Here is a 24,064-nt window from a genome sequence, read left to right as displayed (position 1 = left end):
GGGCGGGGGAGAAGATGGGAGGGAAGAAAGCCCCTCATACAAGCAGCCTCTCCCCGGGGAGATGAGGTAGCTAGCCCCACCTCCTCGTTCTATGGTCATAGTCATATCTCTTGGCCCAACCCCTGCCAGGCCACTACCATGCATGTGCGTGTGCGTGTGTGTTTAAAGTCACTGGGGCGGGCGTTGTGAAAATCCCAGCAGTGCCAGGTGGACCTCTGCCTGTCTTCCCCACAGGACAACAGCTGTTGCTTCCTCTGGCCTGCACTGAGAGGGGGTGAGTGGAGCTGGCTGAGAGGAGGGCTGGGCCTGGATTGGTGCCCACCCTTCAGAGGCCAGCCTCTCTCTCTTCCGGAGTTCCACACAGCCTCTGGATACCGATGGAAAGCCCATGAGAGTTTCCCTCCAGGCAGGAGCAGATCCAAATTCTGTTATCCTAACTTTGTTACTCCTAGGATAAATAAAGGTAATGGGCTCATTTTTGTAGACGGGGAAAGTGAAACAAACAGCAAGTTGGGGTCAGACGTGGGACTTGCTCTGGGTCTTTGAATTCTCATGACCTTTCCTGGAACAGCTGTGGGTCTGGAGGAGGCAGCACGGACAGAAGGTTGGAATCCTTGGCTCCCAAACCAATGCCTTTAGACAAGCCAGGATGTAGGAGGGGGGGACCTGCTCTGGGGTTGAGAGGCCTCATTAGGTCATTCTACCTCAGAAGCCATTATCAGCTCCCCCGTTAGCTACAGAATAAAATTCAGATTCCTTGGCCTGATAGTCAAGTTCTGCCACTGAAGCGCCTCAATTCTAGCCAAGGTGGTTTTCTTCATTTTCTTAAACACATCTTTCATAATCCTCTTTATCTCTACTCATCTCTTAACTGTTCCTTGAGATCCAACCCAAGGTCCCAGGGTGACCTGCCCCTCACACAGAAAATTTGCTCCAATGCCCCCCAATTCAGAGGGATCCTCTCCATCTCTAAATTCCTACAGTTCTGTCTTCAAGACGTACAATTTTCTGCCTTGAATCGTTGGTTGTTTCTTCATATGTATTTATCATTTTCCTCCAACTTACACTATCGATCTTCAGAAGACAAGGACCACCTATATTATACTTTTTCCTACTTCTCACAGGGATAGCTTAGGGCTTTGCATATAAATGATTCTTAACTGATTCAACTTCTAGGTTATTCATTGCGCCCCTGAATGATCTGAGTCCCAGGTGGGACGAGCAGCAACCTCAGCACTGGTTAGCAAATGGAGGAACTGACAATACAGCTCCCGGACTTCAACCCTGGGTTGAGGTGAAGTCATGACAAGAAGGTTGAGCTGCATGAAGCAATCCTTTGTGTTCAAGGACAACCCAGGAACTGCCCATGACATGCTATGCTGGTTAGATCAATTTGGGTTGGATAGGGCAAAGAAGTGACCCCACTGAGATTGTGGTAAGCTCACTCTGGGCAAAATCTTGGGGTTCCCCTCAATCACAGGGAATCACCCCTGCACCTGCTACGCTAGCCACTTGTTCTGGGAGGAAAGGAGGGAGAGAATGTGTAGAGGACTACAGGCAGAGTGTCGCCCTTACAGGAAAAACAAAAGTTTCAGTGGTGAACAGTCAGTGCTCTTCTTGCTGGTAGAAAAACCATCACTACTCAAAGCAAGATCTAACACAAATATTTCTAAGTTCTGGAGATTTGCCAGCCCTTTTCAATATATAAGGCATAAGTAATTCTGCCTTTGCTAGGAAATTTGATTCACTCATTAGACCAGGGTTTCTTTTCTTTTCTTTTCTTTTTTTAAGTGTACTTATTTTTTTTTAGTAATCTCTGCACCCAGTGTGGATCTTGAACTCAAGACCCTGAGATCAAGAGTTGCATGCTCTTCTGACTGAGCCAGCCAGGTGCCCCAGACCAGAGTTTCTCAACCTCAGCACTGTTTACATTTGGTCTAGATAATTCTTTGTTGTGGGAGCTGTCTTGTGCAATGTCGGATGGTTAATGGCATCCTGGGCCTCTACCCACTAGATGCCAGCAGCCCCTCCCAGTTGTGACAACCAAAACTGTCCCCAGACATGACCAAATTGCCTGCCCCTGCCCCTGTTGAGAACTACTAAATTAGACATATGACCTTGAGCAAACTACTCTCTCTCAAACTTAGTTTCTTCATCTCTAGGGTAATTCTCATGTATGTAAAGCCCAGTGTAATGAGGCAATGAATTCCACAAATCTCAGGCCTTGGGAGCAGATGAAACCATGACAAGGATGTCAGCGTGGAAGCAGCAATGCTGTGGATCAGCACCTTGAAGCCAGGATTTTAAAGACCGGGCCACTAGAATTGCAGTCTGGAACCTGAAGGCCCATCGCACACTCAGCACCTTTCCTGGTCCTGGGCTCAGGCCTTTGTAACATGCTTATACGTGTGTCTTTCTTGCTGAATTATACATGTAATCTGGGCTGGAGCTGTTTTATTTACCTTTATATTGCCCCCAACATTTGTCATAGTGCTTTTCTGACAGTATTTAACAACTTTAAAAAAATAAATTAAAAAAAATTTTTTTAAGGTAATCGACACAAGGCATGGCTAATAATAGAAAGCTTCATGAAGATGAATTTTAAGTCAGGTGTCAGAGGGGCCTCCACGTTGGCACAGCGGGGATGGGGGAGGTCACATGGATCATCTGGGGAATAAAAGAGGCTTTGCCGATGTTGAGTTGGGGAAAAAAGTGAGTTAGTGTAGAACCCAGGAGATCAAATCTAGTTACACGTTGTTTATACACCGTGGGATGGTTGAAATTCACGTTCATGCTGACCATCTCACTTTCTTCTTGCAGCCTCATGAGGTGAGGAAGGTATTCATCCCATTTTATAGACGAGCAAGCAGAAATTCAGTAGGTTATCTGAAATCAAGTCCTGAACTCTTTCCTCTGTGAAGCGCTGTTTCATTTTTGTAACTGTGTGTGCAGAGTAGAGGGGTGGTAGGTGGGCATCGAATGAAGGAAGAGGAAGACCAGGAGCCTTTCGTGAAAAGCCCCTACCTCTTCTCAGGGAAGCTGCAGCCTTGAGCAAATAGGGAAGAGGCATGCTTTGAGGTGGGGACAACAGCAGACTTCCTCAAAACCAACACTTGAGTCAGCCAGGCTTAGGCACCACCCTGCAAGTCTCCCACTCAGTGTTGGCCTACAGACCCAGCCTGAAGGATACAGATGAGCCACTGGCCTGTGTGGGCTTCACCTTCACTTGCTTGGCTGTGCACACTTCCCTGGGGGTGGTCTTCCAAGCAGAGCCTTCTTAAACAGGATTTTCGGGTTGAGACTTCACATGCGCTAGCTCAGTGGAGGTGATGGGGGTAAGAGTGGAAGGAGGTGAGGAACAACATCCTGGGTAAAGGAGGTGGCAAGAGCCAGGATGAAGAGGTGGAGGGTCGCACAAAGGGGGAAACAGGGATGGATGGAGATGCAGTTGGAGACATGGCGGGGGTCAGGTCATGGAAAGGCTACACCTACGAGGTGTAGAGCCTTACTGGAGTTGGAGAGCATGTGGTGTCCCAGAGAGGGGAGAGCCTGAGCAGGGGAAGAGACAGGGATGGAAGGGACAGTTTCAGGAACAGTCTTAGGTGTCAGGGCTGTGTGACTAATGGACTCATGCTCATATTAAGTACTCACCAGGTGCCAGGCACTGGGCTAAAAGCTCTTGATATACATCGTAATGAATTCTAATAGTGCCATGAGGTATAAAAGATTACCCCCATTACTAGATGAAGAAATCGCAACTTAGGGTGTTTTTAGCAAACTTAGATTGGTGATACACAGCCTGTAAACAGCAGGGCCAGGATTCAGCCAGGATTTCTGGTCTATTTGACTCAAAAGCCTTGCTCTTAACCACCTTGCAGCCACTGCCTCCCCATGGTGGGGTTAGGGAGCGGGGAGGGCCTAGGATCACAGATTTCTTGCATAGGTAACTGAGGAAACGGGAGACAGACAACATGGGAGGAGAAGCAAGTTGTGGGGAGGATGGGTTCAGTGTTGGACTCCAGTTCATACCGGCAGGAAGAGCCACGCCAGTACCCCCAATGCCTCCAGTACTCTGCACCACCCCCAGACTACACATTGGCCTTAGAACACTTGGGGCTCTGTGTTCTGACTCCTGGCTCCCACTCTCCAGGACATGGATGGAGTAGGCTGTCCTATGAGGAAGCCCACCACCCGGACAACACCCTGCAGGGAGGCCAGGCCGTGAGGCCTGTGGAGGTCAAGGGCTGCGGCTGGCAGGCTGTCTAGTTCTCATGAAGCGGCAGGTGTTGACGAAGAGAGTTAGGAGTCCGGCCCTTTCCCCACATGGCAAACTACAGTAAGAATCTGATCCTCTGGGCTCACAGGGCCCACCCTTCCTCATGTCCAGGCTGTGCTGTCTAATCCCACCTGACAAGCTGGAGGCTTCAGGGTCAGCGTGCGTAGGTTTCCGGGAGTGCTCAGACTCTGATAGGGCCTGAGGTCGGAGGTGAGGGAGTCAGCTGATAGTGTGATTGGGACCGGTGTGGAGGTGATGATGGGGACTGCGGGGCTCCACGTTGAGGTCTCTGGTTCTCGACCCAGCACTCAGTGGGAGGCCCTTGTGTGTGTGCGCGTGTGGCCTCCGGGGCGAGTGGGGTGAGCAGCCGACCCTCTGTTCTCTGAGGGTCAGGAATAAGCAGCACTTTGTCCCTCAGAAACATGACAGTACTTTCCTTCTCACCTTTCCACAGGAGCACGGCCTACGGGCCAGAGAAAACATCAAAGAAAACCTAAGAACTTCGAGCCTCCTGGCAAGGAGCTGGAACTAAGTGTTCTGATGACAGCAGAAAGGAGGAGACCAGACAGCAACGTCTCTCTCCTCCCACCCATCCAACCCCCTCAGCACAGCGGCTCCTCAAACTCAGGGGACGCTCCCTCCTCCCAGACTGGTCTTTGTCCAGAGAGCTCTCTAGCCTCTTCTCACCTTTGGGCCGTCTTTGGCCTTGGCGGGAAGAATTCCTGCCCCTGCTCCTGCCCCGCTCGTCTTCCAGCCCCCGTCCTTTCTCCAGAGCAGTCAGTCAGTCGTAGTTCAGCCCGTTCCTTCTGTCCCCTTTGCATTTTTTACCAGAAAGGTTGACCAGAGCTGGGGATAATCGGGAAGAGTCGCTCACCCAAGAACCAGTTGGACCTCTTATTCTGTAAGTGTTACAGTTCACAGACCGGGTGAAGCTGAGACCTCCGGGTGGACCAAAGGAGTGGGGGGAGTGGCTGAAGGTGGCCGGCCAGCTGAGTGACTTTGGGCAAGTGTCTCCTCTCTCTGGGACATGAGGACCTGGGTTAGATTATCTCTGAAGTAGAGTCCAGCTCTTAGGGTATAGGGGAAGGCCCATGGGGAAGGCTGGGGGAATGCTGGAGGCTCTGGGAAGGGGCAGGCAGCCACTCTAGACCCACCTCTGCCTCCAACCACTTAACTCTACCAGCAGGAAGAATGGCACCAGCTGTGGCCCGGCTCCTGTTTCTCCAGCTTGTTATAGGGCCAACTCTGGTTGTGGACATCAAGGTGCAGATTGCCATCAAGAACTTCCGCCTATTACACATCGACTATCCCCGGGTTAGCTACCCAAAGGGTTTCCAGGGCTATTGTAATGGTCTCATGGCCTATGTGCGGGGCAGAAAACAGAGCTGGTATTGCCCCCAAATCCATTATATGGTGCATGCCCCCTGGAGAGAGATCAAGAAGTTCTGCAAGTACAGCGATAGCTTCTGTGAGAATTACAATGAATACTGTACACTCACAGAGGACTCCTTCCCTGTCACGATCTGCTCTCTGGCCTCTAGACAGCCGCCCACGAGCTGCCACTACAATGACACCCTAACCAACCAAAGGCTCTACCTGCTCTGCTCTGGAAAGCATGATGCTGAACCGATAGGTATCATCGGCCTCTACTAGGAAAGGCAGGCTTTCATTCTGAACTGCCCCCTACTGCCACCACACACCAGCCTGTCCCTACTCCCAAACCTCTGATCCCTGGTATAAGGCTTCCTCCCTGACTTCAAAGGCAGGCAGGATCCCCTCCCAAGAGACCAGAGAGGTAGGACAAATGTCTCGAGCTTCAGTCACCATGCAAAGTCATACTGCCTTGTAGCCTCTTTCCAACTTGTTTACCTCCTTTCTTCCCCTACCATCCTCCCTCTCCCACAGACAGTCTTACCCACCCAAGAAGCTGACTGTGTCCAGTTGGCAGTGACTGTCCATCCACTGGGCCAGATCCTGATTCCTGGATGGAGGCCCAGAGCCTCAGCTCACACCATGGCAACCGGCACCCAGTTCCACGTCTCAACTCCCCATCCCCACCACGCTTCTCTTCTCAGCCTTCCCCATCTCCCTTAGGACTCTCCACTCACTCGCCTACACAGAAGGTAACTTTAGCTACAGGGACCTCCCTGGGACCCTTAGACTCATTCTAGCCTCACTTCTCCAGAAACCCCCTCAGGTCCCAATCTGCTCCTCTCTATGAAATCACAGACCTTCTCTCCACATCACCTGTTCTTTCCTTTCTTCTCTACCACAGAGCCCAGGGTAGTCGCTCCCTGACATTCCCAACCTCCTGTAGTCACCCTGTCTTCCTTTCTCTGACCCTTTTTTCTTCCATCCTCCTCATCGTGGCTCACTGGAGTTTCAAGTTACCTTCTCTGACCTGTTCCCTCCAAGATTACTGCATCCTTTTCCTTCCCAAAGCTCCTCCTGACACCCCCCAAACTCCAAGATCTCCTGCTGACAGGACAGGGATGAGGTGAGCCTGGCTGTAGTCATGGAAGGTTTTAAAACCACATCTGAGTGATGTAAGATATAACCACTGGGTGAAACTGGGGTGAAGGGTATGTGGGACCTCTCTGTACTATTTTTGCATCTTCCTGTGACTCTATAGTCATTTCAAAATAAAAATATAAAAACACATCCGAATCAGTTCTCAGTTCATTCCTTTTTTCTCAGCGCACCAGAACTCCTTCTCTTGGAGCCCTGGAGGCCACCCATCTTTGGCTGTCTTCCTGGGCAACCCTTAGCAGTGAGTGGGATCTTCTGTTCCATGTGTACCGCGATGGAGGTGGGGTGGGGTAAAACTCAGCTCTGGGCTGGATATTAAAAATGGATTCTCTCCCCCCTCCCCCAGCTTGAGCATAAACTCATAACAGGAGTCAAGCCGAGTAAGTCCTTGGCCCATTCTAGCTGGTTTCTATTTCTCCAACAAAACCTGGGCTACCACAGATGAGGAAGGTAGAGGGACAGGGAAGCGTCTAGTTGGTGGTGTCTGGGTCATACTATGTCAAATCAGGAACTGCTACTCTCCTCTGAGAGATAAGGATGGTGGATACCAGTAACGTATGAATGCAAAGGAGCACATACTTCCGCCTCCGCATCTGGTTTGTCTCTTACCCCCAAATATATTCCTCAGCTCTGTTCTTAGAACCAGTTGTTGAAGGGAATGCTAACTTTTGGCTGGGAGGCATGAGGCTAAGTAGAGAAAGGGTGCAGAACTGGAAACCCTGACTCCTCGGGCTCTCTCTTCTCTCTGCACCGGTGGGCCCATCTATCCCTCATCCTGATGGAAGACAGGGCTCATTGGCTGCTGTACACACAGATGTTTATTGTTCCCTATGCTCCCTGGTGTTTAAGATGCCAGGCTGAGGACTAATTGACCCTAGTTGTTGAGGCTACTTCTTATTTGCTGCTCTTCTTGTCATAGGTGCCAGCACCCTTGTAGCCACTCACATAGCCTGAGTTGTCAGTCGTCTCTTCCCGTCCTGCGATGCCTTTGCCCTTGCCACTCTCGTCAAAGCGCTCCTTGTGCGTGCCTGTGTACTTGCTGGTGTCCGTCAGCCGGCTCACCCCACCCACTGTCGTTGCTTTCTGCAAGCCAGAGGAGGATGGGTCTGATCCCTCTCCCTTCCCCTTCGCTGTCACACCCCTTCTCTAAAGATGGCCTCTGATTCTGCTAGTACCCTATGCTCTGTTCTACCATTGGCATGGGGCTGCTTTCTCTAGGGCCCAGATGCAGCCATGGGCGGGAACTGTGGCAAGAGCCATCCACTCCTGAGAGTGGAAGAGTTTGGTATATGGGAATGCATGGGGGTGTGTGTGGATTTTTCTATTTCCAAGGGAGTTATTGTGACCAGGCTGCAGCCAGAGGACTTCAACCCCAGACCCAATAGGCAAGGTCCCTCCTACTGGGAGGGCCCTATTTGAAACCTAGAGTAGAGGGAACTTAAAATAGAGAGGGGACAAATAGGGAACAGACGGAAGGTGAAAGGCAGGAGGTCAGAGATTACACCTTACAGAAGATCAGGAAGAGGAGTGGGGATCAGGGGTACCAAGTCTTCTGCACTCAGCGTTCCCCCGCAAAGCCATCTGGACACTTGGGAATAAGTCTAAATTTTACTATTAAAATAGATGTGGACCCCTCTCTGGGCCACAAGTTCCTCATCTCTGAAATTACTACGTGATCTCTAAAGTCTGTTCCAATACCAACAGGGCACCGGAGGCTTTCTGCCTTGTCTCCCTACAGTATTACTAATGGCAGAGGTGAGGGACAGTGGAAGGTGGGAGGGGAGACAGGAGCAGCAGGGATCTAAGGAAGTTGGGTCAAGGGTGAGGGATGAAGCATGTCACTCACGGTAACACCAGTGGTAGCTGGATCCTTGCCTTCCATGAGTTTATAAACGTTCTCCAGAGCTTCATCTGGGTTCTTGTCCTTGAATCGTTTCTGGCTCAGTTCCTTCATTGCCTCCTGGAACTGTTGAAATGTGATGGTTCGGGCATTCTTGGCCCTGGTCAGCCGGACAGAAATCCAAAAACTCTGGAACATGAACTCATCACCTTCCAAGGTCCAACCTTCCCCTTACTCGGATTTGGCCTCTTGACACTGAGTGTCCTGAGGACAGGTGATAGCACAGGGCCAAGGACCCAGCAGGTGCTCAGTAGACCCATTACGCATATTCTGCTCCATGTACCCTTCCATGTCCCACTGCCTTGTTGGTTCTACTCACCATCCCTACCTCCCATCTCTGGTCCCTTACTTGACTTTGCTGAATACGATGTCCACATCAGTGGAGGTGACTGTCTTGCCATCCATGATGCCACAGTCTTTGCATAGCTTGGAGAAGTTTTTGTTGTTCATTTCACTGCCACTGCTTGATGATTCTCCAAAGACCGCAAACCGCTGGAAAGTTTTCCCTGCTTCTGATGCCATGATCAACTGGAGGTGGGGGAGGACAGCGGGGGGCGGGGAGACTTGGGGGTGAAGGAGGAGGGGACGGGAGGACTGAGGAGTAATAAGGATGGGAGTTAAGATAAAATCCGGGTCAGTAATAGGAACAAAGCCCCTCTTCCCTGTCCCTCTCTTTCCTTTCCCCCCTCACTCCCATCCCACCTACTGTTTCCAGCATTGGGGTACTAGTGTGGATCCTACAGACTGAATAATCACACTAGCACCCACTTCCCCACCACTTTTGTGCCCCTAAGAGTACCCGAATGGTGTCTGACCCTTCCCCAGCCTTTGTTTGTGTGTGTGCAGGTATGTGGGAGCCGGCTGAGCAGAGAGACTGTGTGGCAATAGGGAAACAGGGGAGGAGAGGGAAGCTTCTATGACCTCAGCAGTGTTTATGTGACATCACCTCCAGCCCCAGCTACAACCCTAGTCTTGGGAGTGGGGTCCGTTCACTTCCCCACTTTGCATGCTACATTGAGCAAGTTGCCAACCTTCTGATCTCTCCAGTTGATCAAGCTCTCCCTCATCATTCCAGTCTTCTGGGTCCTGGTCAAATCGGTTTATGCTCTGCCCCAAAAAGCCCTGCCCCAAAGCTCTGCCCCCAAAGAGCCCAGGGAAGGGGTTAATGAGAACAGGCTGGCATCAGCCCAACAGTGCCCTCCTTTTTAGTCTCAAGCCCAAGATACTGACTGACGTGGAGAATCCCAGTGGCTTTGGCAGACCAACCTCAGTGAGAACTTTAAATGGTTTCCAATGTTGGGCCCAACATGGAAAGAGCACAGGCCTTGGAGTATAACAGATCTGGGTGGGTCAAGGTGAGCGAGGTCAGGGTGAGGGTGAGTCTCAGACTCTGAAAAGTTTCCAGGTAAGTTTCTGTGCTGGTCAGGGATGTTCCTCAGGGGTTTCTCTTTGCCTGTTCTCTGGTCAGAAGCCATATAGATGGATGGACTTCAGGGATTCTAAAACAGAGCAACTAGGTTGGTGACTTCCCTCCCCTTCCCTTCTAATCAGTCACCAATTCCTATGAATGTCACTTCCTTGTCTAACAAACCCTTTCTTTTTTTTTTTTTTTTTAAAGATTTTATTTATTTATTCATGAGAGACAGAGAGAGAGAGAGAGAGAGGCAGTGGGAGAAGCAGGCTCCCAAGGAGCAGGGAGCCCGATGCGGGACTCGATCCCAGGACCCTGGGATCATGACCTGAGCCGAAGGCAGACGCTTAACCATCTGAGCCACCCAGGCACCCTAACAAACCCTTTCTTTCCATTCCTATTGCTCGCACACTTAGTCAAGTCCTCGTCATCTCTTATCTAGTTGATTTTTCTGGCTTCTAAACGATCTCTCTCCTAGGGGCACCTGGATAGCTCAGTCACTTGATTTGAGTGTCTGACTTTCGATATCAGATCTGGTCCTGATCTCGGGGCTGTGGGATTCAGCCTGCCTGTCATCGGACCCCTCATTCTGTGGGGAGTCTGCTGAAGATTCTCTCTCCCTCTGTCCCTCCCCTGCCCCTAAAATAAATAAATCTCTAAAAGAAAGAACAAATGAAAGAATCTCTCTCCTAAATGGAATGCTCCCCCCCATAATCCATCTTTATCACCCACCCATCAGATTAATTTTCACAAAACTATTTTTTATCCATTAATCCTGCTCAAGGGGTGCCTGGGTGGCTCAGTCGGTTGAGCAGCTGCCTTTGGCCCAGGTCATGATCCCATGGGGTCCTGGGATTGAGCCCCATGTTGGGCTCCCTGCTCAGAGGAGAGCCTGCTTCTCCCTCTCCCTCTACCTGCCTCTCTGCCTACTTGTGCTCTCTCTCTCTGTCAAATAAATAAAAACCTTTATAAAAATGTAAAAAAAAAAAAATCCTGCTCAAGAATGCTCTAAGGATCTTCAGTACCAAGACTCGTTGCCTGTCATTCAAGAACAGTCACACTAGGCCCACGCTTTTACCAAACAACACCCACCTCTCATCAGTGTTATTCTTCATCTGGAACCATATGGCTCGATAGGCTACCTCATAGTGGCAAGAGCATAGCCTTGGAGAGGAATGAATCTGGGTGGGGATTTGAGTCCTGGATTTGTTATTTACAGCACTAGTTGGTTGGCCTTGGGCAAGTGACTAAAGCTTCTAAGAAATCTCTGAGCTTCCTTGAGTCCCTCACCTGTACTGTGAGGACAATAATAGTATTGCGGGATAACACATAGGAAGTACCTTGCACATAGTAGCTAATATTAAATTCTTCAAAGTAACTTGTGTATTTCTGCCCTCAAACTTTCCCTCATGCTCTCTTTCTTCCTGGATAGAATGTTCCTCTCTCCCACTCAAATACACTGTGGTTGTACTCCTCATAGGGTGGTACACTGTAGAAACAAAACCCTTTTCCTCCTCTGAATTAAACCAAGATAATGGTTCCTACTCTGTAGGCTGTAGTCTCCTGGGAGAGGATTTCTGAATTATTACAAGGGCCCCTGGAATCTATATGTACACAGAACACTGATCATCAACTAAATAAATGATATGCTTTGCACACGGTAAGTATATACATAGGTGTTATCATGATCAGAATTCTATACAAACTGGGGTGCCTAGCTGGCTTGGTCAGTAGAGTATGTGGCTCTTGATCTTGGGGTTTAAGTTTGAGCTGCAGGTTGGGTGTAGAGATTACTTAAAAATAAAATCTTAAAAAAAAAAAGAATTCTCTACAAACCCATTTAAAAGTATTGCTGAATTCATGGTTTGTCTCCATCAGAAGATACTAAAACCATGAAGTGGGAATGGAGATCTCTGATCTCCCACGTGAGAAGGGTGCGAAATGATTGCCGTAGAATTTATTGCCCAATCTTGTATAAGCATCATTTTTCTTAACTTTTTCTATATTTATTACTTCTCCCACCTACTCCACCACAAGCTTCTAGAGAGGGTAGGACTACCCGTCACACTTCTTCGAATTGCATGCATACAGTGGCTTGCACACAGTGGGTACTTAAGACTGTCGCTTCATTGAAGGTATAGTTTGAAGCCGCTTCTGGCCCAAGGGAAAGAAGTTAGAGATTACCCTGGTTGGGTCACTTATAGCTGGGCTGCGCTGGGACCTCCCTGACGGAGAAGAACCCTACCTTAGGGCTTCTGCCTCATTTCTGCCTCTGGGAGGCTGAGACCCCTAGGCCGCAGAAGCAAACAGATCCCAGTGGAAATTTCCCACCTCCTGCCCGCCACACGCCCCTGCTTAGGCCCCTTATCAGGTTCCCCCTGAGTCATCCTGACCCAGAGACGAATTTAGATGCTGGAACCTCCAGGTCCCTCCCTCCCCCACTCCAAGTAAGACTACTTTAGACACATCAGAGACTGCCGCAGGCAGGCAAGGCAGAAGCTCTTGCTCTGGGCGTTCTTCCTTCCCCAGCTCCAGGAGGGCCAGTGAGCTCTCTCTCCTGTCCTAGACAGCTTCATCTATGATCCTAGGTGGAAGCCTGTCGGCAGGCTTTTCCTTGTCCAAGAGAGTGTTAAACTGGCCTCCAGAGGGGAGAGGGGACTAGGCAAGCTGCCAGGGTGCCCAGCTTCTGGGCCAGTTTCTGAGGGAAACAGTTATGAAGAGAGTGGGGGAAGGGAACAGAGGAAAACTTCGGTGCTCCAAATTGGGAGAAGGTACGGGGGTCCCTTAGATGTGAGGTTGTTGAAAGCCAGGTTTAATGCTGACCAGTTCTCCTACTCTGGGTCACCTCCTCCCTCTCGGCCCCTCCTTCTTTCCAATAGACCCTGCCAAGTGGGGATGAAAGGGGCATTGATGTCCCTTGGATGGGAGGGGGTTGTGGGTGGTGAGGGTGGTGGTGGGGGGTGGTTCTCAGGCAGGAGGGGGGAGGGCAATTTGGGGGTCTTGGGGGGGCAGTCTGTGCTGGTGTTGCCGTTGGCAGCTCCAGTTCCATTGGCCATTGTTCCCAACTGGCCTGCCGCCCAGCCCCCGAAATGGTAACTGAGGAACCAGGCTGAAGGAAGATGGAGTGAGGACCCTGGTGGGGAGGCGGCGCTGGAAGGGTGCAGGTGGGGAGAAATTCAATCCGGTTTCCTTGTGCCTAAGACAACTTCGGAACCCCATGGGAACCCCACCCCCCAACTATCCGATTCCAGGTGGCCTTCCTCTAGGGGCACAGGGAGGGTGCATCTACGGTGGGGGGAGGACAAGGTGAGTGAGGAGTCTAGGACGGCAAACCCACCCCTGGCCCTGAGAGGGACACGCAGCAGTCCCTGAGAAACCACCGCCTGGGCACTGAGATTCAGCCGGGCGGAGCTGGTCTCACCCTCCTTCTCGGGGCCGGACTAGGAGGGGTTAGCGCCGAAGCCACAGGGTCTCTTGGGCTCCAGCCCAGGACACAGCGTCCTCCCCAAGCCCCCACTCCACCCCCGCGGAGTTAACTCCGCCCCCGCGCCTGTTTACCCTAGAGTCGGAGCCCCTGGGGGTCCCTGGCTCCTCCTCCGCCCCCCCCTGGGGCCTTGACCCGGGAGTCCCCGTCGGCCATCCTCTCCCCCCCCCCCCGCCTCCTGCGATCTCCCTCTATTTATAGCGGCTCCCCGCATTCCCCGCCCCCCCCGCCTTGTTTTCCAACTCCTCAGGGAGCAGCCAAGAGCAGGCGTCGGGACGCAGCAGAGAGAGGAGGTACCAGGACCCTGGGCACCCCGAAGTTGAAACTCCTGCGCCCCCGACGGTCCCCCACCCCTGCCCCGCTCCTTTGGTGCTGGCACACCTGCCCCTCCCAGCCGGCGAGACCCTCGCCTCCTCAGCGGCGATCCCCGCCCACCTCCTCCTTCCTCAATCTAGCTGTGTTTACCCGCGAGCCCGGTCGAAATCATGGGGTGTCAGCACCCTGGGTTCGTCTCCCCACTACTCGTCCCCACTACTGAGTCTGGGGGTGAAGGAAGGAATCACAGTGCGATAGGCAGATCCAGGTCACGGGTGGGGGGCGGTGTTGAGGGCGGGCGTGGGGATCCCCCGCAGGACTAAGGGATCCCAGCACACCCCACTACAGCCCGGTTGCGGGGTGGGGGAATGTCGGGGGGAGCGCGAGCGGAGCGTGGAGGCACCCCGCAGTTTGCTTCCCTTGGAGTACCCCTCGGGCCCCCAGCACAGCCCCTCCCTGAGCGGCAGACAGCCTGGGGCGGGGTAGAGGGGAGGCGTGTTTACGGGGGGTCTGGGGCGGATCTGCAGGGAGCTGTCGGCCCGTGGGCGGGCTGGGGCGGGCCGGGGGCGGGTCTGTGGGGAGCCCAAGCCGGGCGGGCCGGAGAGTCAAAGGCAAGTGAAGGTGGAAGCGGCCGCGGCGGCAGCAGGTAGGGGGAGGGGCGGGCGAGGGGCCGCAGGGCCTGGATGGCGCCAGCCGGGCCGGTGGGCCGTTGGATCCCAGTCCCTCGGAGCTGACCGCTCGCGGGAAGAGGCCCGCAAGGAGGGGGCGCTGGGCTGCGGCGCACAAAGGCGGAGGCTCCGCGAGCGGCAGGGCGTGTTTGGGGCGTGCGCGAGGTTGTGTCCAGGGTCCAGAGCGCTCCTCGCCGGCCGCGCGAGGGTGTCGGTCCCCACGCGGACGGACATTGTTGGGACTTGTAGGGACAGGTCCCGGGTGCCGGGCCCGGTCGCTCCCAGCCGTCCTACCCATCCCTTCCCAGCTTGGCGCTCGGCCCTTGCGGGTCGTCGGGGAGGCTGGGAGGAGACTGTGGGGGCCGCCCTCCCTCCCCTTCTGCGCTCGCGGGACCCACACCGAGACTGGGTGGAGGAGAGACGCGATGGCACGAGGCTTTTTAAATTTTGTTTTTAAAAACGTTTAACTGGGAAACAGTCATGCTCAGCTATCCTCATCTCACTCGAGAGCTGTCAAAAATCTCGAGGATCCCCTAGTCCCCACTTCTAGTTTGCAAATAGGAAATCGAAGCCAAGGGAAGTGAGTGAGTGGGCCAAGGTCACACCCTTACTTAGCAGCAGAGCCGGGACTAGAATCCAGAGGTTCCGACACAAGCCACGCTCTTTCCTCCACATCAGCACTTCCTTCTCTCCTCCCCCAGCCTGGACTGATGATACCTGCTCTCCATGTTGCCCCGCAGGCCCCTCCAGCCTGTATTGATTCTAGCTGAAGCCTAGAAAAGACGTGTTCATTGGACTCAGGGGTACAGATTGGGGAGGGTTAGTGACCTGGGGAGGGTTGGTGACCCACGTAGTCTAGATCTTGGCTGAGGCTTTCTGCCCCTAAAAGACCCAGCTCCTGTCTCCCATGTCATTCACCTCATTGCCCTGTTTTCTCAGACCCCAGAGCCAGGAGAAGAGAGAACCCTGACCCCTAACCACACTGCATCCAGCCAATAGGAGCACAGTAAGTGACCCCACCCCCAGGCTGCAGACTCTTAACTGCCGATCTGCACAGGTGTTCTGCTCCTCACCAACCCCACTAATGTCGAATGTATGCTAATTTATTCACAGTCAGGAGGGAGAGTCTTGGGAGGAAGGAAAGGAAGCATTGGGTCAGTTGGACACAGGTGCCCCTTGTTCTTTTTGTTTTCCTCTCCCGCTCTTGGTCATTGTACTCGGGTCATTTTTAGCCCCTTTCCCTTTGAGCTGCTGACCTTGAGGCTTAGTTGAAGGTCACAGTTAATTATGAACTCTGACTACTCAGTCCCTCAGTATCTTTGGAGTACCCAGTCACTGAGCCACAAGTTTCATCCCTGCCTAACTCTGGGAGTGTGGGGTGGCCCCTAAATATAGCCTGAGAAACCAGAGCTGCACTCCGGCCCCACCCTCGTATTTCCATCCAGGACAGGAGAGGGGGGTCCGGAACTGTGGGTGTTGAGGGGCAGCCGTGGGGATGGCCAGTCGGAAGAGAAATGGTATCCTGAGTCCTCTGCCACCAGCCCTCCTTCCCAGCGGCCTGGACATAGAGCTGGGAGCGGGAGAGGCTCTGTGCGGGTCCGGTTGTGGTCTTCAGCTCTGGGGCCCTCTGCACCCTGCACTGTCCCAGGTTGAGAGAGGAAGTCAGGTGTACGAGATGGGTGGGCGTGGAGGCCACCTCCCCAGTCGCGGTGTTTCCTCATCCTGCCAGGCCACCATGGCGGAGCTGCAGGAGGTGCAGATCACCGAGGAGAAGCCGCTGTTGCCGGGGCAGACACCCGAGGTGGCCAAGGTTATTAGTACCCCTGACTCCCAGGCCTGAATTCCAGACCTGCAGGCATCCCCCTCACCTCCTGCCTTCCCAAACCCATAATCTCATTCTAACCCCCAGCCCTGTTTTCTCCACCTAAACCCATGTCTCTCCCCTATAGACCACAACGGGAGTCCAGGCCTTTGTCCTGTCACTGCACTAACCTTCATCCTCTCCATGTCTCTTTTTGTCATCTCTTTCTGTCTCTCATCTTGGTGGGCTCTTTGCCTACCTTTCTTTATCTGTGTCTGTCTCTCCATCTGTGACTCTCTTTGGCTGTGTGTCTCTGCTTGTGTGTGTGCGTGCGTGTGTGTGTGTGTGTGTGTGTGTGTGTCTCTCCAGGAGGCTGAGTTAGCTGCCCGAATCCTCCTGGACCAGGGACAGGTAACAACTTGGGGGCAGTCCCAGGGCGGGAGGAGGGGTTCTCCTCTCTCCCAGTAAGGAGAGGGCTGCTACCGGGCTCTTTCTCCTCTCTCTGCTCCCTTTCCTTCCATTCCAGTCCTTTCCCTTCCCCATCCCTCTTTTTCTAATTCTTTGTTCCCGTCTCCTGTCTTTGCTCCTCCCCACCCCAACTCCCCGACTTTGGTGGGACTTTTGTGGGCCTCCTTCTTCTGCCTCTTTTTCCTCTCAGCCTGACTCCTCCCTGATGGTGACCTGTTTTTCTGCAGACTCACTCGGTGGAGACACCTTATGGCTCTGTCACTTTCACTGTCTATGGAACCCCCAAACCCAAACGCCCAGCGATACTCACCTACCATGATGTGGGACTCAACTGTAAGGACCTGAGCTTCCCTTCCCACTCCCTTCTGGGAAGAGGCTGGTGGGAAGGGTAAAACCCCAAGGGAAGGGAAGGGTCAGCACGGGCGGGAAGGGAAGGGTCAGCGTGGGCAGGAAGGGAGCCATGTGGCATTTCAAGGGGGAGTTCTGTCCTGGTCTGACTATGGCATAATAAAAAGAAAGAGGGTGGGTTCTGACTTGGGGATGCTTTTCCCTGGCTGATTCTACTGTTGGGGTGGTGGGGACTCTCTTTAGATAAATCTTGCTTCCAGCCACTGTTTCAATTCGGGGATATGCAGGAAATCATTCAGAACTTCGTGCGGGTTCATGTGGATGCCCCTGGAATGGAAGAGGGGGCTCCTGTGTTCCCTTTGGGGTGAGAATTAGCTCCCTCCCTCCTCACGAGGCTTCGCGGCACAGGGCAGGGGCAGGGAAGAGTGACCAGGGGAGGAGGAAAGGGGGGGACAGTGGAGACTCTGGTAGAGGGTGAGTAGGGCACCCTGAAGTGCGGGGGCACCGGGGGCAGCTTGGTGTTTTCCTTAACGTTCTTCTCTTGCCTAGATACCAGTACCCATCTCTGGACCAGCTTGCGGACATGATCCCTTGCATCCTGCAGTACTTAAAGTGAGAGGCCTGGGAACCCCTCCAAACCAGAGTCCTCTGCCCGGCACAAGGGGGCCCGTAGAACTCCTGTGTCCACCGGGGTTCCTGGGCATGTTGTGGTCTCTGGCCTAGATAGATCCTTCCTCCTCCATGCCTCCACCTGGCTGTTGAGAAGAGGAGGGGTAGGTTTGGAAATGGACTTGAGTCAGCAGAGTAGTCCTGATGGGAAGAGGCAAGAAAAGGGAGCGGGCTCTGCATGGCCCTGCTTCTCGGATCTGGAAAGTAGAGAGGAAGAGGAGAGGTGACAGAATCCCAAGGAGCCAGATAGACTTGTCTCTTTTCCTCCCACTTCCCCTCCTCCACACACACACCTGGTGCCCGGGAGCCCTGGGGGTGAGGGAGAGTGGGAGAAGGAAGGGAAGGCCTGGTGAGCCTCCGTGGTATGCACGCTGCGAGCTGATGACTCCCGGGCTCTGGCCCTGGCGCAGCTTTTCCTGGGCACCCGGGCTCTGGGCAGCTTGGGTTCACCTTGTTGGCTCTGTTTCCCCCGTTCTCCCTATTGTTCACTGAAGTTGTGTCTTTTTTTTTTTTTCCCCCCATCTTGCTTCAAGTTCCCTTCTTCCCGGTTCCTCACAAGGAACCAGGAACTAAAACAGAACAAGTTGAACTAGCTCCTGAGAATTGAAAATGGACACAGAGCTATGTAGGAAAACAGTGTCTGGTTGGTGGGTGGGTGTTTCCTTTCAAGACACTAGCTCCCCAAGGGAGAGCTGAAGTAGATTTCAGGGACCTACTGGCTGCCAGTGTCAACGGTTAAGCTCCTCGGCACCTTCCATTTTCACACCCCTCCAGGGAAGGTTGCGTTCTGTCCTTTGTGCGTGTGGCCTTGGGAGGGAGGATGAGGATTTTGAAGGGCCAAAGTTTTGGACACCAGGGCCCATTAGATATACATTTCTCTTTCGCAGTTTCTCCACAATAATTGGAGTTGGTGTTGGAGCTGGAGCCTATATCCTGTCACGATATGCTGTAAGAAATTAAAAGAAAAACCCAGACAAGGGAAAGGCAGGTTTAAGGCCCATGGCAGACTGAGTAGGAGAATATTGTTTGCTAGTGTGTGTTTGTGGGGAGGACTTGGGTACAGGGGTGGGGGGCAGGCCCCACTGGCTGGAGCTCAGCGGGAAGGGAATAAGACCCTGCCCAGCCTCTGATTTCCCTTCCTTCTGTTACTCCTCAGCTTACCCACCCGGATATGGTCGAGGGTCTTGTCCTCATCAACATTGATCCCAATGCCAAGGGTTGGATGGATTGGGCAGCCCACAAGGTTCGGAGGGGCCTGTGTGTTGAGGCCTAGGTGGGGGGGCCCCCTTGGGAGGGGGAGCGGAACAGGAAGGATGAGTCACTTTTTAGCCTGGGTCTCTTCTCCTCATAGTATCCTGAGCTTGCTCATCTGTCCCTTTCTCGTAGCTAACAGGTCTTACCTCTTCCATTCCGGAGATGATCCTTGGACATCTTTTCAGCCAGGTAAGTGGTTGTGGAAGGTGGAAGAATTGGAGGGGACCGGCAGGAGCCAGCAGGGGCTTGAATGCTTGGGGTGATTTCCTTAGATGGGATGGGATCTGGGGAGGGAAGAAGGCTTGCCTCTTCTCATCCAGTAATGGGTGACTTCTTTTCTCAATCCTATTTCTCCCTTGCCTTTCCTTCAGGAGGAGCTGTCTGGAAATTCGGAGTTGATACAAAAGTACAGAAATATCATTACACACGCACCCAACCTGGAAAACATTGAACTGTACTGGAACAGCTACAACAAGTGAGTGCGTGGCGTGTGTGCGTGCGCACGGGAGAGAGAGGTGTGGTCACGGGGAGGCGAGGCGGAGGGGGAAGGCTGGGAACCGCACGGAGCAAGGAGGGCAGGGTTTGGGGTGCAACTGGGGCAGCTGCAGGCCAGACCCCCGGGGGATGAATTGTAAGGAGCCGTTCCCCTTTTTCTTGTTTACTTCCCTTGGGTTTTTTGATTCCCTTCCTCCGCCTTCACTGCCTTCCGGCCAGGGACCTGGGGTCCAAGTGACCACAGGGATTCGAGGCCTGCCTGCCACCTTCCCCTTTGGTTCCCACTTTTAATTATTGATAATTGACTATAATTTTGGGGAGGAAGACCACTTCCTCAGAGAGGAGATGGCTTCCATCCGGATGGATAGCATGGCCTGCCTAAAATTCTTGCTCTTCTTTGAACCCCTTCCTAGCCGCCGAGACCTGAACCTTGAGCGTGGAGGTGCTGTGACCCTCAAGTAAGACTTTAAGAGATAAAGCTTTGCCTCTCTCCCTGGATCTTCCCTGGGTGCTTACCTTCTTTAGAAGAAGAAAAGTCTTTTAATAGGGAATTTTCTTGTCACCTCCCACCCTATCCCATGAAGCAAATCCCACCATCTAATCTTCCCCTTTTGGGTTGTCTTGGAAGGGTCAAGGGGTTCAGAAGACTGTTTCCTCTTTGGAGGCGAACATTTTCCAGCTGCTGTTCTGGGAGGCCTGTGGGGGAATAGCAGGGGCTCACCGTCTCCTCCCTGACACTGTGCCTGTAGGTGCCCTGTGATGCTGGTGGTAGGAGATCAAGCACCCCATGAAGATGCAGTGGTCAGTAGAGAATTTTGGGGTGGGCGAGGGAGGGTTGGAGTCCTTGGGTGGTGGTCAGAGGGGTATCTTGCCAAGAGGCAAGCTCTGTTTGGAACTGGGAGAGCAACCATGGGGCCTAAGAGGCTGATTCCTGGTAAGAACGAAATGGGTATGGGGCTGATGGGAAAGGAACTGGGATCTGGGTCCCTGGGGCCCTGGGTCCCTTGGAGGGGAGAGGTCACAGGGAGTATAATGTCATTCATTCAGCCTCCTGCTTACACCAGGTGGAGTGTAACTCAAAGCTGGACCCCACCCAGACCTCTTTTCTCAAGGTCAGTCACCCTACCCCAGGCGCTGCCTGACTCCTGGCCCCCTGTCCAGAGCCATAGATTCTCTTTAGATTCAACTTCTAGGCCTTCAGGGTCCTGCATAGGTACAAGTGGGGTGGATAAAGAAAACAAACCGTCAGGGCCTGGAGTGGGGAAGCTAGGGAAGAGAGACCCTTTCCTACCTCTTGGCATGGCTGCTTGTATTTATATCTGTATCATTTCTTTCGGATGGCTGTCTCCATCTCCTGGACAGATGGCCGACTCTGGAGGTCAGCCCCAGCTGACTCAGGTGAGTACGCTGTCCTCTGTGAGATGGGATATTAATGGCACTGAACTATACACTTTGCCTCTCACCCCACCCTCAACCCGCCATGGCCTTGGGCTCCAGCTCAGCTTCGAACCTCATCTCACTGTCCCTTCTGCTCATCTTACTTCCACAGCCAGGCAAGCTGACCGAGGCCTTCAAGTACTTCCTGCAAGGCATGGGCTACAGTGAGTACGGGGGTCAGAGGCTATCATGAGAGCAAGCAAGAGATTGCTGCACAGGAGGAGGGATGGGCACTGAGGGGGAGGAACCATTTCAGGCCAGTTCTGGGACTTACCACGGTCTGCCAAATCATTGACCCCCTCCCCGCCGCCAGCCCCATTTGTCACTCTCATCTCCACCCAAGCACCCCACTCGGAGTTGCCAGCCTCTCTTTCCCACCTCTTCTCTGCCTGCCTGCTTGTGCTTCTGTCTCCACAGTGGCCTCATCCTGCATGACTCGCCTGTCACGATCGCGCACAGCCTCCCTGACCAGTGCAGCGTCCATCGATGGCAACCGGTCCCGCTCTCGCACCCTGTCCCAGAGCAGCGAGTCTGGGACTCTCCCTTCAGGGCCCCCGGGGCATACCATGGAGGTCTCCTGTTGAATGACCTTTGTTGCCCTGGTGTAGGACCCAGCCCTCACCTCCCCCAGCACTAACCTGGGAGGTGCATAGGGCACTGGGCCAGAGTAAGGGAAGATGGGCAGATCATGTGGGGAGATGACCTTGATCTTTGATTGCTACCCTAACCTTGACCTCTAACCTGTGATTCCCCTCAGATCCTGGGAGAGATGTTCTAATATCTCTTAGGGACCCAGACCCCTAAATTATCCCTCTCCCTCATTTTGGTGTTAAGGTGGAGAGGGCATGTGTCCCCGCTCCCTAATCTAGGTGTCCATAGATAAGGGATAAGAGGTGGTTGTAGTTGCCCCATGGTGCCTCCATCAGGCTCTCCCTACTTATCCCATTGCAAGGGTAGGGGACTTGGGGCTGGGACTCCATTCACCAAAGCTGATAATGGCTTTTCATTAACCCTTCAGATCTCTGAAGAATATGGGCCTAAATGAATGTGTGTCAGAGGAGGCTTGCTGGTGGGTTAGTGGTCCTCAGGATGGGGTAGAAACATCTGGTGTGTGAAATGGAAGTTGGAATGGGAAGTGGTGGGCAATGAACAAGTACGAGGGAAGGATTGGAGCTGGGGCAATAGGAAGGGGCCTGGGGCCATTGGCTGCACTAACTTTGGTAGCTGTCTAGACAGTGTGTCTAGAGTGGGAGGGGGAGGGAGCTAAGCTGGGGCAGGGCTGCTTGGGGCTTGGCATAGGGGTGGGAAGGGCTATCTTGGGGCTCTGCCCACACTGTGTTATGTGTGGAGGGTGCCCTCCTGTGTCCCACAACTTCTGCTGTAACAATAAACTGTAGAGGAACTGAGCACCATTCTTCTTTGTCTGAGTGTACCTGCATCATGCCCCTTTCCCCAACCTCCCCATCCAACTCACATTGTCTTCTCAGATATGACCTGGGTACTTCATAGAATGTGTCTACATAGTCAAGGGCCTCTATTCCAATGGGGTGGTATTGTCCTTGATATTGATAGTATTTCCAAGTTTTGGGAAGAGAGGAGCTACTTCGGTCTTACAAGACTTCCTTACTAGTTATGGCTCCTTGAGAAATGCCGTAGGATTTCAGAGATGTCACCGACATCATGATCTTAAGAAGGAAGTATAGGATGCTGACTGAAGTGTTCAAGGACATCTTGTGATCACCTTCCTGCAGAATCCTCCCTGGGGGGCACCTTGATTCCTTTTTAGATGGTTCATTGCAATGAGTAGACCAGGCCTCACACAGTTACTGGAGAGGTTGGGTTGCTCATAGTTGGTCCCAATCTGAAGACTCCTTCAGGAGAGTAACAGCACAAAGGAGGATTTCCTCTAAGGGGTCTTCCTCCCCCATGAATCCAAGAATTTGGGGTGTTCATTAGACTATGTTTGTGGTTCTCTGAGAAGCTTTTCAACAAGTATGCACAGTACTCATCAAGAGGACTTGAGATACTCTCTGGCTGTTGGAGGCTGATTCTTGGGCTCTTGGGGCACAAGAAGTAAAAAATGAGAAGGCACTTTAGATTGTTATTGATAAGAGTACTGTGGATGGAATAGTACAAGGTCACTTGCTGGATTACTTTATAGAACCTCCACAGACAATGACATGCTTTCCTCAATGAAACTGAGCTGAGGACTAATGCGGCTTGATGTCTGGTGCTGACACACTTGACATGGAAGTGAGGCATGGAATATGTTATTAACTCTTGAGCATTTCATCACTCATAGGACTGAGTCTATTTTATTTTTGTTTATTTTTTTAAATTTTTTTGATCCATTATGCATTCACTAATTAATTAATTAATTAATTAGACAGAGAGAGACACAGCGAGAGAGGGAAGACAAGCAGGGGGAGTGGGAGAGGGAGAAGCAGGCTTCCCGCAGAGCGGAGAGCCTGATGTGGGGCTCGATCCCAGGACCCCGGGACCATGACCTGAGCCGAAGGCAGACGCCTAACGACTGAGCCACCCAGGCGCCCCAGGACTGAGTCTATTTTAAATGCAGTAGCCTGCTTCTCCCTCTCCCACTCCCCCTGCTTGTGTTCCCTCTCTCACTGTATCTCTCTCTGTCAAATAAATAAATAAAATCTTAAAAAAGAAATAAAATAAATGCAGTAGGCCAGGATCAGAAGGGGGCAGGGGTATTAGGTGACTTGCAGAGTTCTAGAGCTAGTTATTGATGGCAAGGGTGTTGGGTGACCACATGCAGGGCAGGCAGCAAAGAGTGCTTAAATGCCACCCTAAAGAAAAGAAATAGCATAATTGGAATCACTGGACCAACCAGCTCCTAGGTAAACAAAACATGAGGAAAAGGCAAAGAACTCCAACAAGCATCGGCCTTAACCAGCAAGACGTGCTGTTGTGAGGGGCACTTGGCTGGTTCAGTCCACAGAGATTGAGACTTTTGATCTTGGGGTTGCGAGTTCGAGCCCCATG

General features: G+C 52.6%; 3 protein-coding genes across 9 annotated transcripts; 2 read left to right on the top strand and 1 right to left on the bottom strand.

Annotated features, from left to right (window-relative positions):
- Positions 1–300: 300 nt before the first annotated feature.
- On the top strand, positions 301–6,891 carry RNASE13 (ribonuclease A family member 13 (inactive)). Its single transcript, XM_073894915.1, has 5 exons — positions 301–463; positions 1,177–1,435; positions 2,163–2,372; positions 4,151–5,177; positions 5,460–6,891. The coding sequence occupies exon 5, from the start codon at positions 5,468–5,470 to the stop codon at positions 5,927–5,929; it is 462 nt and encodes a 153-aa protein (XP_073751016.1). The 5' UTR covers positions 301–463; positions 1,177–1,435; positions 2,163–2,372; positions 4,151–5,177; positions 5,460–5,467; the 3' UTR covers positions 5,930–6,891.
- A 714-nt stretch (positions 6,892–7,605) lies between these two features.
- On the bottom strand, positions 7,606–9,605 carry TPPP2 (tubulin polymerization promoting protein family member 2). 3 transcript variants are annotated; one of them, XM_073894913.1, is made up of 4 exons: positions 9,505–9,605; positions 9,055–9,299; positions 8,652–8,805; positions 7,606–7,888 (listed from the first exon to the last, which is right to left on the bottom strand). In XM_073894913.1, the coding sequence occupies exons 2-4, from the start codon at positions 9,225–9,227 to the stop codon at positions 7,700–7,702; spliced, it is 516 nt and encodes a 171-aa protein (XP_073751014.1). In that variant the 5' UTR covers positions 9,228–9,299; positions 9,505–9,605; the 3' UTR covers positions 7,606–7,699. The 3 variants fall into 3 exon arrangements, with proteins under 3 accessions (XP_073751014.1, XP_025726193.2, XP_073751015.1); XM_025870408.2 differs by having other exon boundaries at positions 9,055–9,268; positions 9,505–9,601; XM_073894914.1 differs by having other exon boundaries at positions 9,055–9,268; positions 9,521–9,578.
- Positions 9,606–13,862: 4,257 nt separating this feature from the next.
- Positions 13,863–22,461, top strand: NDRG2 (NDRG family member 2). 5 transcript variants are annotated; one of them, XM_025870405.2, is made up of 17 exons: positions 14,475–14,561; positions 15,523–15,589; positions 16,313–16,393; positions 16,754–16,795; positions 17,080–17,185; positions 17,444–17,564; positions 17,750–17,812; positions 18,757–18,817; positions 19,026–19,112; positions 19,256–19,312; positions 19,495–19,598; positions 20,032–20,076; positions 20,368–20,419; positions 20,683–20,730; positions 20,981–21,016; positions 21,168–21,219; positions 21,473–22,461. In XM_025870405.2, exons 3-17 carry the CDS (start codon positions 16,319–16,321, stop codon positions 21,637–21,639), a joined length of 1,116 nt encoding a protein of 371 aa, XP_025726190.1. In that variant the 5' UTR covers positions 14,475–14,561; positions 15,523–15,589; positions 16,313–16,318; the 3' UTR covers positions 21,640–22,461. The 5 variants fall into 5 exon arrangements, with proteins under 5 accessions (XP_073751011.1, XP_025726190.1, XP_073751013.1 ...); XM_073894912.1 differs by lacking the exon at positions 16,754–16,795 and having other exon boundaries at positions 16,313–16,384; XM_025870406.2 differs by lacking the exon at positions 16,754–16,795.
- Positions 22,462–24,064: the final 1,603 nt, after the last annotated feature.

Source organism: Callorhinus ursinus, unplaced genomic scaffold (assembly GCF_003265705.2).
Source record: "Callorhinus ursinus isolate GAN/ISIS: 27379988/994484 unplaced genomic scaffold, GSC_fseal_2.0 scaffold8, whole genome shotgun sequence".
Lineage (NCBI taxonomy): Eukaryota > Metazoa > Chordata > Mammalia > Carnivora > Otariidae > Callorhinus > Callorhinus ursinus.
This window is presented reverse-complemented; position numbering and strand designations above follow the sequence as displayed.

Coding starts and splice junctions, on each gene's coding strand:
- NDRG2 (XM_025870405.2), top strand. CDS start 16,319: ATGGCGGAGCTGCAGGAGGTGCAGATCACCGAGGAGAAGCCGCTGTTG. Junction 19,313..19,494: donor TTGGACATCTTTTCAGCCAG/GTAAGTGGTTGT, acceptor CCTTTCCTTCAG/GAGGAGCTGTCTGGAAATTC. Junction 21,017..21,167: donor GTCAGCCCCAGCTGACTCAG/GTGAGTACGCTG, acceptor TTACTTCCACAG/CCAGGCAAGCTGACCGAGGC.
- RNASE13 (XM_073894915.1), top strand. CDS start 5,468: ATGGCACCAGCTGTGGCCCGGCTCCTGTTTCTCCAGCTTGTTATAGGG.
- TPPP2 (XM_073894913.1), bottom strand. CDS start 9,227: ATGGCATCAGAAGCAGGGAAAACTTTCCAGCGGTTTGCGGTCTTTGGA. Junction 8,806..9,054: donor ATCGTATTCAGCAAAGTCAA/GTAAGGGACCAG, acceptor CCGGCTGACCAG/GGCCAAGAATGCCCGAACCA. Junction 7,889..8,651: donor CAGCTACCACTGGTGTTACC/GTGAGTGACATG, acceptor TCTGGCTTGCAG/AAAGCAACGACAGTGGGTGG.